The sequence below is a fragment of the Apus apus genome, chromosome 9 (assembly GCF_020740795.1).
Source record: "Apus apus isolate bApuApu2 chromosome 9, bApuApu2.pri.cur, whole genome shotgun sequence".
Taxonomy (NCBI): domain Eukaryota; kingdom Metazoa; phylum Chordata; class Aves; order Apodiformes; family Apodidae; genus Apus; species Apus apus.
The window spans coordinates 9,447,676-9,459,127 of record NC_067290.1 but is presented as its reverse complement, the minus strand read 5'-3'; the positions used below and the strand labels follow the sequence as shown (position 1 = coordinate 9,459,127).

At 43.1% G+C, this 11,452-nt stretch overlaps 1 protein-coding gene across 4 annotated transcripts in view; it reads left to right on the top strand.

The window, feature by feature from the left end:
* The window catches only part of MGLL (monoglyceride lipase), a 96,650-nt gene that overhangs the window by 36,374 nt on the left and 48,824 nt on the right, over positions 1–11,452 (top strand). For all 4 annotated transcript variants that reach the window (XM_051627676.1, XM_051627679.1, XM_051627678.1 and 1 more), the window contains one exon: positions 357–495. In XM_051627676.1, the coding sequence (XP_051483636.1) occupies positions 357–495 (139 nt within the window). The remainder of the gene's footprint in view (positions 1–356; positions 496–11,452) is intronic.

Below are 11,452 nucleotides of genomic sequence, written 5' to 3'. Positions count from 1 at the left end.
AACTAAGCTTTTTTTAGGATCCGTTTCACAAAATGATGCAAAATAAACACAGATGGGAGAAGTGGGGGAGAGAAAGCTGTAATGAAGTAGTGATGGTGGATTGAGCTTCCCTCCTTTCCCTCCCTTCTAATGCTCTCCCCCCAAAAGCAAGCCTTTTCAGAGCACCGAATGCTACATTGATGTTTTAAAGCAGTACAGGTTTTGGGGAGTGCTTGGTTGGGGTTCTAGAGGAAGACTCCCATCAGTGGTGCTTGCCTGACTGACTTTGTTGAATGCCTGTGGTTTCCAAGCCCATCAGCTTCTATCTTCCCTTCACCTGTTCTAAAATATGTCTTGCTTCTTCCAACACCTTGCAGGTCATTCTTCCAGAATGCCAGAGGAAAGTTCACCAAAGCGGAGTCCTCAAAACATCCCGTACAAGGACCTGCCCCATATCATCAATGCTGATGGCCAGTATCTCTTCTGCAAGTATTGGAAGCCAACAGCAACTCCCAGGTGAGCACCTTCAATCAATTCTAATCTTTTACTATTAGTAAATAAGACTCCATCTGTGTAATTATTATTTATAACTTGACTGGCGTGACAGTGTGGAGCTTTGCAGAGCCACTATGAAAGATTTCACTCATCTGAGAGATCTCCTACTGTAAAGACTGGATTCTCCAAACCTTTTCTGACTCAAATCGGCCTTTACAGATGTAAAACATGGAGTTACTGTCATGTCATGCACAGCTGGCTTGGCTGGCAGCTCAGGACACTGCCGAGTGGCACATGCAGGTGGCTGATGTCTATCAGCAATAAACAACTATGTTGAAACTAGCAGCTCAGGCAGTCGGGGAGGGATGGGATGCAGGCTTAGGGATGTCTACACTTTCTCATTTTCTCAGTGTCAACAAATTAAACATCAGAATCTGGCTTCAGTTTCAACAGTAGTACCCAAAACCTCAGGGCAACAGGTAGAATATAGTTTGACTGCATTGCTTTTTGACTGTTGTTTGGAGTTTTTTAATTATTCATAGATAGTAAATGATTTAGGGAGATCTTTCACTGGCAACTGAGACTTCAAAACTGACCTCGGTAATAAGCCCAGACAGGAAACCAGACAGAGAAATTGCTCTATTTTTTTTTTTTTTCATAATGTAAAGAATCCCCTTACTGTAATATCTTACTATGCTGATTATGTGCTGTTTATGATCTGCTATAGAAAGCTATCTCTGTTCCTCCCATAGTTATGCTCTTTCTTCTTCTTCCCATGCTGGCTTGGCATGTATTTATGCTACCACTAGTAATACAAGTAGCTACTTCATAAACATTTGGATGTTGTTTTATTGTTTTCTGCAAGCCAACAGGAAAAGCTGTGTTGATTTTATACAGCTAGTAAACAGTCACAGGAAGAAGTTGTTCAAGCTGTAGTAGGGAGTTGAACTTTTTCCTTGACCACCCAACAGCGGAGACGTCATCCTGTCTCGAAATCAGCCAGTAGCTGTGCTGAGAGAGGGACATGGGTCCAAGTTAGCTGGCCTTGGGTTTTCTGCCTCCCAATCTAAGGGGAAATGGGGATGACATAGAGCTGGGAGGTGGGCAAGCACTTAAGTGCAGTGTCCCCAGAGGAGGGGACTCTGCAGCCACCCCACACTATAGCTCCATTGTTGGTTGGGCTGTAGAACATGGGTCTTGGTTTAAGATCGTCTGGTCCGCAGAGCATTTTTTGTTACATCTATTAACTGCCTTTCAGAAACAAGGAGGAAACTTTTTGGTAGGGATGCTTCACATAGTCTTTGCAGCAACCTGAACATTTCCTCTACAGGAAAAAAAAAATGCTATCAAAAAAAGCTTCTACTGTGAAACCAAGCTGTCTCGTATTATAATGCTAATTAATCATTAACTGCTCACGACGTTCTTCACCCAGTTGTGAAATTACTTTCTTTTTCTTCATGTTTAATTTCTTAGCAAATTAGTAGTAAGTGGATGGGTCTTTGATCCAGAAATGAAAGGATGATAAAGACCTGAGAGTTAAAACTTGCTGTCTAAGTCGTTTGGGTAGTTAATTTTTTTTAGGGCTCTGTGCACCAAGCAGTTAATTGAGAGTGAGCTTGCCCTAGTTTTGTGGGAACAAAAGTGGATGGGATCAGTGTTTGCTCATTTACAAGTGATTCCTAAGTGCCTGCGTGTGTGTTTGTCCATAAGGAGGGGGCACACTGTTTGTTATTAGCTCCTTTTGCATTGTTATGTGCAAGAGAGATGGTGACTGAATAATAATTTAGTGCCTGGATCCTACAGTCAAGAATGCTCTTGAAGAGCTTTGATAGGCAAACTAAAAATACATTTTTTTTTTCCCCCTCTCACTTTTCATAAGTAGCTCAGCTTTTTCTGCTTCATATTTAGAAGCTCAGCAACTTTCATCTAATTTTAAATGTTCAGCAAAAGTGATCTATATATATATGTATAGGGAGAGAGAGAGACACCTCGGGAGACTTTTACAGGCCTGTAACAATTTATTTCAAATACTGAAGGCAGTTCTTTCAATCTTCTAACTCAATTGTTGATTCAGGTTCAAATCTTAAGGCTAATGAATGATGCTGTAACCATCCAACGGTGGGATCCTTCCTTGATCCATTATGCATCTAATCCCAGCTAGGGCTATAGAAATACCTCTTCACTGCAGATGCCCAAAGGTTATCATTGACTTGTCTTCTGATAGAATAGAACTTACCATCCTTGATCCCTCCTCCAGGGAGGGGAAAAAACGGGATATCTGCCAAAGGAAAAATTCAAAAGTAGCCCTAGCCTGGGGTGGAAGAGCAAACAATAGCTCAGCAGTCTCTGAGAGAGGGGCCAACCAACAGACATTGGCCCTTGAATTTGGTATTTCTCTTTTGTCTCCTCAAACAGACCTCAAAGGTGCACAAAGGCTGTGACAGACTAATGTACTGAAGCATATTTTGGAAAAAACGCCACGATTTTTCAGGAAGATGGGGAAATTTTGTGAGGCTTGTTTGCTTCGTGCTCACATATATCCAGGCTCTGATCCTGTGTGGTGTTGCTCTGACTGATCAGCCCATACTGGTGCACATATGGAAGCTTTGTTAGAGGTGCCACCGAGGCCAAGGTTGTCCTGTGAGTGAAAGGCACCTATTGTGAGTTCCTCAGCAGGGTCTGCTTTGTTTCCAAGAGGGATTTAGGTGATTACTTCACAGGAAGCTGACATACAAAGGCACTCAGATGTCATAATGATTAGATGGGGTAGATAGAGTAAGTAGTAAAGGGACTAAGGAAGGAGGGTGACAGTGTTTTCCTCTGTTTTTTCGGGTGGGAAGTCACTCCCAACTGCAGAGCTGGGGACTGGGTGTCTTCTCTTGCTGTCTGCTGGCATTGGTGCAGGTGTGACTTTCCCCAGTCAGCAGCCCTGAAAGCTGCCCAACTTGTCGAGCCAGTTTCATCCTTGGGTGTAATTAAGTGGTCTTGCTGAATGCTGCAGGGAGGAAAAAGCCATATGTTCTGGTGTAATTCTCATGTATCATGCCAAAAAGCAGGATTTGTGGAGCATGAAAACAGGTAACTCTTGGCACTCAGTGCTCACTAGTGAGTGCAAAGCTGAAGATCTGGGCAAGGCAGGGCTTTTTCAGGAGCATGTAAGATTTGGAGGAGCTAAATCGTTGGTTCCAAACTAGACTGATCTCATGCCTATAGCGTGTCCCAGTAGCTGAGGAAATCCTACTTAATGGGAAAGCAGTCTTTGTGTAAACAAAAACAAATGGTTTCATGCAAGGTTAAAACCTCTGCCACCACCCTGAGTGGTCTGAGTCAAAATCTGAGGTAACAGGAGGTGAGGAATTAAGAAACCAGATTCTCTTTCCAGTTCTCAGACTGCTAAGAATAGAGGTGGGATGAGAAAGGGGAAGGAACGTTGGGAGGAGAAGTCAAGGCATTTCCTTTGAGGCTCCTAAAGGGCCAGGAGAAGTTCAGAGATGACCTTTTCCTCTCTGTTCTGTATCCCTACAGCCTTTCCTGGATGCTTCAGCTGTTCCCGCCACTGCCTAGATAAGCAGAGTTTGTTCTGGGGTACTTTCAGCCACTCTGCTTGACCTCAAGTAAACCCTGTAAGATTTATTGACCAAGAGTAGTTTTTGCAGAGGTGCCGATAGCCTGCAGCCACCATTGGTGTCAGATAGAGAAAGTGATGCTCAACTCTCTCCCTGTAGATCAGCCACTCTAGGTTGGACACTTGAAGCTTGAGACGTGCGGTTAGAGGATGCTTTGGAAAAGGTGGGTTCCAGACATCCTTGTATCCGAGCTCATTATCTGGCTGGTTAGCATGATGCTTGTGTCTCTGCATGTAGTGGTCTCTAGGTGCACTGAGATGGTTGTGCCCAACTGAAGTGGCCTGCCTGACCAGGCTGCCTGGAGCTGAGACACGTGTGGGCCGCAGACGTGGTCCTGATCGGTTGCTAATACACACTGAAGTGGGTTGACTCAACTTTAGATGTCGTGACCATGGTTCAAGTGAACAGCATTGCAATTGTCTGAGTAAACAGTGTCTTTGTAGGAGTCCTTTCAGTTCTACACCTGACAAGTGTGATTAAAAATACAAAATTAAACAAACAAAAAGCACCCGCTTCTCTATTTGACTTTTTTTTTTCTTTTATGCTTTGAAAATGCCTGTCATTCATTCTGACTTGTTAGCAATGAAAGGCCAAGCCAATAAGGAGAAAATATATTTCTTTCTTCCCCAAGGACTTTGCAGAGTGCCCGTGGAGCAGAAATACACACTGCCTTTCTATTTGAACTGGCCCTTAAATTGGGAATATTGCTTGCTGATTTTGGCACCTCATTACCAGCATATCCATGGCATTTCCAGAAGAACAGCACAGCTCCCAGCATGAACAGATGACAAAGTTGAATTTGACTTTCAGACCCTTCCAAAATGAATAAGGAAAATAAACCGAAGTGAAATCAAAGCAAAGGGAATCAAGTCATGAATTGTAATGTCTTTAATTACACTGTCTGGTGTAGCCTCTAGACATACTTAAAGGAAGTTCTAATTCAGTGTCACTCTGGAAGAACACTTGTTTGTAGGGGATAACTTCAAACTAAGGCACAAGGACCAAGTTTGTATCTTGCAAAGTGACTTATGTCAGCACAGTTTGTTGTAGGATGAATTCAGCTCCCTCTGTGTCTGATCCCATCACACACAGTGCACAAGGGCAGGAGCAGTCTTCATTGACAAATCAACAGTCCAGCTTTGCTTGCTGTATTGCCTGAGGTTCTAAAGCCTCCCTTCTATTCCTCAGCCACTTATGTGTTCCTTTCATGCCTGTATTCTCTTTTCTCCATGTGACTGTCTTATTCACTCTGAACAGGAGCATCCTTTTATGGTTTCTCATACATTTCCAGACAATGGGCAAATTAGCAAACCAACTTCACTTGAGAGGAACTCGGACAGACAGGAGAGCAGTTTTGGTTCCTGGTGTAGATATTTCCAGCAGGCTTTTTTAGTAGGATAATTGTTTTCAGCCCCCACAGGAATGTTCAACAGAAGCAAGTATGCCTCTCATTCCACAGAGCCCAAGGAAAAGTGCAAATAACAAAGGGAATAACAATTGTAATTAAACTGTTCCTTTTCCTCATTGTAATGTTAGGATCAGCTTTGCATGAGTGTGCAAGTTTGCAACATTGGTGTTTGGGAAAAAGGTGCTTTTAGGAGCTCACTGCTTTGTAGCTCAAAGCAGGAAAATTCCGTCTTGCTCCTGAGACAGCAGTGAAGGAAGCAAGCTCAATGTTGGTTCTCAGTGTGCCAGACAATGAACTCTTGGAAACAGTGCTGTCCAACACAGTGAGTATCAGAGAAGGAGAGGTAGAAATAGGAGAAAAGAAGAAAAATGGTGTTGAGACTGTGTTGAAATCTTGATTTCTGCTCATGATTCAGCCCCAGACTACAGGCTGAGCAAACCCTCCTTCTCTCATGCAAATAGTTCATTTGCTTTTAACAGGATTGCAAGTGTGATGATCATTATTGGCTTTGTACCAAGACCCTGATGGTCACTCAGCAGTTAGAGCCCTGCCTGTCCCTCCAGGTCTCTTTCTCCTGAGCAGACCCTGCACTGGCTCTCCTCTCAGACTCTAGTGCCTAAGATTCCTTCAGCTCATCAAACTGGAAGCACTCTAAAGCAGTTGTTTGTTGACAATGAGAAGATAGTTGAAGCAGACAAACTTGTCAGCCTTCTCAGGGCTCCAAATGTAAGAGCACTTTACTTCACTACCACAAGAAATGCACGTGTTTAGACAAAACAATAAAAGCAGCTGCACACAGTTCCTTGCCTTAATTTCTTCAGCACTCTTGAACATCCCTTGGGAACATGCAGCAGCTCTTTTAGATCACCATGAATACATCCACAAAATTTGGCTAGTCTAGTTGTACTGGCTAGAAGAGGGCATTTTTTTCTAGATGCCTGTTGAAGAGGAGTTGGCCTGTGTGTTCTTGCAAGTTCTCTTCAAGCTGCTGTGGCTTTGTGCTTTTCAGAGCCAGGGAGAACATCTGATCTCTTTGTTCTTCTAGGGAAACTGCATTGTTCTAAGAGCTGTCCCTGCAGACACATTTGGCTGAGTTGCCTTCCCTAGGTTCAGTGTGCCATTGTCCTAATGTGCTTCCACTTGAATGGAAGCCATCAGTGTTTTAAACCTCCTATTGTCCTTTATCCAAGAGATGTGACACAACCCTGATAGCAAATGGCTGAATCTCCTAAGCATCCAAGGAGATAGTATTGCATCCTGCCCATGAGATTCCTATAGATATGCTTAGGCAGGTCCCTTACCTCATCACACCCCAGTTCCATCCTTGATTATAGCCACACATCCTGCCCTGACTGTACCAGGACAGACATTCTGAGGCTATATCAGTAGGGCTTTATTATCCTATAGGAAGGAAATTAGAAGCACTAGGGTAGAGTTTTTCAGCATCATTAAAACTGTATCTCTCCTAGGGTTTCTTCTTGCAGACCAATTAATTCTCTCTCATGTTAACTGGAAGAGAAATCCTGGTACAAACATCCCAAATACCAGCCTTGGGCTAGTCCTGACCACAGACATCTTCTAGAGCAAACAAGCCTGTGTGAGTCATTGGGTGGTGGTGTCAGGAAAGTGTCTCAAAGCTGACCAGACTCAGTGTCCAGACAGTGGTACCAAGGTGTGGCCTCAAGGACAGGCAGGGACCAGCTGGTGGAAGCACTCCTGTTGGCCAGAGTGCTCCAGCCAGGTTCACCTGCCTCCAAACACACTCCTACAAGCTGTCCACATCCACCAGGAGCAGGAGAGGGGATGGGTCTTGGAGCATGCTCTCCTTGGGGATGTGTTTGTTTCTTCTAGACAGATGCAGTATGTTTGTGATCAAAGGGATTAATTATTTTTGCAGTAGCAGCCATGTAGCTAATTTCAATGACCCAACACCTTGAGTAACACCAAATTTCATTAATACTTTCACTGGAAGAAAAGAGACCCTTTCTGTGTGACACACTTTTCCAGCTAGGACCTGTCTTCATTTCTGGTTGGCAGGCTCCTGCTTGATGATGGGAGCCTCTGAACTCTGCCAACTAAGTGATGGCAAAGGCAGCTTGTGAGATCTAGAAAGTTTAGTGTCAGAAAATAGAATAAGGAAATCAATGAGGAGGAGAGAACAGGCAAAACACCAAAACACACGGTCAAGGCGGTCATTAGGCAGTGACACAATGACCAATGATTTACAGAATTGGACCCTAAATTTCTCTGTGCTTTTGTTTCCTCATCTAAAAGTGGGTGTAATAATCCATGCAAGCAATATAAATTGGATCTGGAATCCCTAGATGAAAATTACCAGAGAAAGTAAATTGTTCCTTGAGGTTTTGGTGGTAGAAGAGTGCTTGATGAGAGATTTTTTAAAAATCTACTAAGTGATGCATTACTTTTTCTCTGCTGTTCAGCTACAAGTAAATTGTCTCAGCAGCAATCTGTTAAAAGAAAGAGAAGAGGGGGGAGAAAAGGAAACAAAATATTGACAACCAGGCTAAAGCCAAGCATTCAGCAGTAATAGGGCAGTAATCGTTTGCTCCAGTATTGTGTATAGATGGGTAAGGAGAAAATGTACAAACTATTATAGATTTGGTAGGCAAGAAAGATTAGTGATCTTTTTCAGCCATCTGTGACTTGTGATAAAAAGGGCTTGCTCTGTATGTTTTCTTTCTTCCTTGATCCAGCTTGAAGCATGCAGAGTGAGGGAACAACACTTAAATCTTAGTCCTTTTAGAATAGAAAGTTGGTTTAATTTGCTGTGGGTGTCAGCAGGTTAGCTAGTTCACCAGCTGGCACGATGAGCTTATGTTATAATTTTTCAACATCTTTTTTACTTTTATTTTTCAAAACTCTCTTAGTGAGGTTTCACATTCAGCTGTCAAATTCCAGAAGTCTGCAGTGGCTTAATTTGCTGAGCTAAAGGCATGAGAAGTGTTGAGGAAGCAGTAAGTAATTAAATTGCTGTAGAGATAACATCAAGCTGACTTAACGGTTAAGATTTTTCTTCATTTTTTCAATTTTGTGTGAGAGTTGGTCTACGATGATGAAGTATTAAAATCTGTATTCTGAGTAGTATTCATAATCTCATTTTATTAAAAGGATATTCAAGAGATCAATGTTCAGTCATCCTCTGGCCCCCTGCAAATGATTTTAGCAAGCAACACCAAGCCTCTCACCCCAGGTTGTCCTGAGAATGCACAGATCACCCTTCTGGCATTATTAGCTGCCCGCAAGTTCGTAAGGACAGAAAGCCTTTTAAAAATTGGCTTTTTTCTTTCCAGGTTCACTGTGTAGCACAGGTCTGGAGCTCAGAGCCCATGGTGACATTTTGACTCTACTGTTAAACTCCTGCTGGTTGCTGTAGGGTCAGGCTTCGCCTCACACCGTGTGTCCACCCTTGCCCCTGGTGTGCTGTGTTGCCATGGGCAAGGTATCTACCTCTTGTGCTTCGGTTTACGTGGCAATAGGAGGAAGGGTTGATCCTTGCTTGGGACAGGGTAATGGGTCAGAGGAACTCTTTGAGATCCCATTCATCTGTGCGTTACGTGATTCTACAACAAGCCCAGCTGCACCCTTTGTAATGCATTTTGGGGTTTGTGAATGGGGAGTGTTGTACAAAAGCCAGCTGTTGTTATTATTTATGCTGGTTATTTACTGGTCACATTTATTGGAGCTGGGGAATAGAAAAAAATACTCAGCAGGTTCACTTAGTTTAAATTTAATTTCACTTTCAGTGTTGGGGAACACTGATTCATTAAACACTACTCCTTCCTCTAAACCCCATAGTTTTACACAGTTGGTGGAAACCTTGTCCTGTTCTTACACATAGGTGTACATTTCTCTTTTGAAGCATCATGTAAGGGTTCTGACCATCAAATGTTTGCTTCCTGCTGTGTGTGTTCTTCTGTCGCTTTAGGAGAGGTGGTTACATCTGTCAGCACAGTAAGATGTAGCATCCAGGCTTGTTTATGTTTTGCTAAGCCCAGGACATTGTAGGACACATCCCTGCTCCAGCCTCCAGCAGCTCTGCAGGTGGTGACCAAACCTCTGCACCCACGGACACCACACAGGGCATGGGCATGTGGGCTGCAGGGCTCCCGAGCCCTGTCCCCATCTCTCAGCCACATAACTGAGGTCTCTCTTCCTCCCCATGTTCCACATGGCACGTGCAGTGGTTCAGCCCTCATCTACAATGAGGGTGTCTTCAATGCTGTGAGCACCCTGGTGTTCATAGAATCATAGAATGCCAGGTTGGAAGGGACCTCAAGGATCATACGGTCCAACCTTTCTAGGTAGAAACACTGTTTAGATGAGATTGCCCAGCACCCTGCTAGTTGAGTCTTAAAAGTGTCCAATGTTGGGAAATCCACCACTTCCCTGGGGACATTATTTCAGTGTTCAACTGTTCTTGACAGTCATGGTGAGGGGATAGAGCTGATGAAGCTCTTCCCATTGCCATTCCTGTTGCAGGCTGTGACAGATGCACCCCTCACATGTGATCCAACCAAATGGTGTCTTGTAAGTTGGCAGAAGAGAAACTCAAGAGGAAAGACAAAACATCTTTCCTTCTGCTAGATCAGATCTCAGCTCTGACTCTTTCTTTGCCAGCAGTCAGAGGAGTTGGAGCTGGTCTGGCAGTGGTGGGGTTAATAATTGTGGTATTGAAAATATTTGCTCTTTATATTGCTGAGGCTTTTAAAAAGTGGTCAGAAATATGTGGCATGTCTTGGTTGCTGGTGGAGCACTCCTCATAAAACACAGCGTTCCTGAAGCAGAATAACAGCTTGTGGTTTAAATAAATGTTGTTATTTCTGCTCTGCTGTAGGTGTACATATATGTTTTGGTTCAGTGACTGCCAGATACTGTAAATGAGTATTGATTTCCTTTTCTATTTTAAGCTTTTCTGCAGAAAAGGCATCCCACATACCTTTTGCTTTCTTTGCCTGTACCTAAAGTGATTGCAGCCAAAGATTTATCTAACTAAATACTCTTATTTTATTGTTACCTCCCATCCTTATTTTAGTAGTTGCACCCCAAGTTGGTCAAGTTCCCATTCACCCTTTGGAGTGTCAAGCTTTTACATCTCGTCCTTTTTGAGATCCATTCAACATGACAGTGTTTAAAACTCAAACCCAGTAGATCCTTATTTACTTTAGCGTGGCAGGTCTGGCTGCCATAGGTGAAGCTGCCTTGGTGCTAGAAATGAAAGAGTATTTTAGGAAGCAAGCCTGCCATGCTTGAAGTCTCCAGACAGTCAGATTAGCTCAGCGTGACCAAGAAATAACACAGACCCGGATTTGGTGTTTGTAGGTGGAAATCTCTATCCATTTGTTAACTTTTAAGTCATCTGTAGGTAAACCATTGCACCTCAGGCACGGTTGAAATTTACTTTGCTTCAAAACATGAATAAATATTTCAGCTTTTAAAGCACATGTTGCAGTCACCACTGTCTTAGCAGGATTCCTGTGTCTCACCTTTAACTGCTAACGTGCAACTTTTTCTCCTACCTCAGGTCTACAGCAAACCTGGAATAGTAAATTAATTGGAACATGCTCAAAGCCTTGGCAAATTACTGATTTCCCAGAGGAATAGCTGCTGATATTGATTTTGACAGAGCCTGTAGAGCCTCTCACTGCCAAGATTCCTGTCATAGCTGGACAGGGTTGAAGTGCAGCTCTGGGATGCTCTGAGATAGGATTGTTCACTGGAAATTAATGTGCTTAATCTCCAAGCATGTTAAAATATGCATAAGTTCTTTATGATTAAGAAATCAATCCTTGAGTTTCCTTCTCTGAGTTTATGAGATAATTCCACCCTGGCTTTTGGGAAAACCATGCATAAAAATATTGGCTATTTGGAGATTCGTGTTATCTGAGACACCTGAACTTTTAATGAGTTGATCAGTTTGTTAACG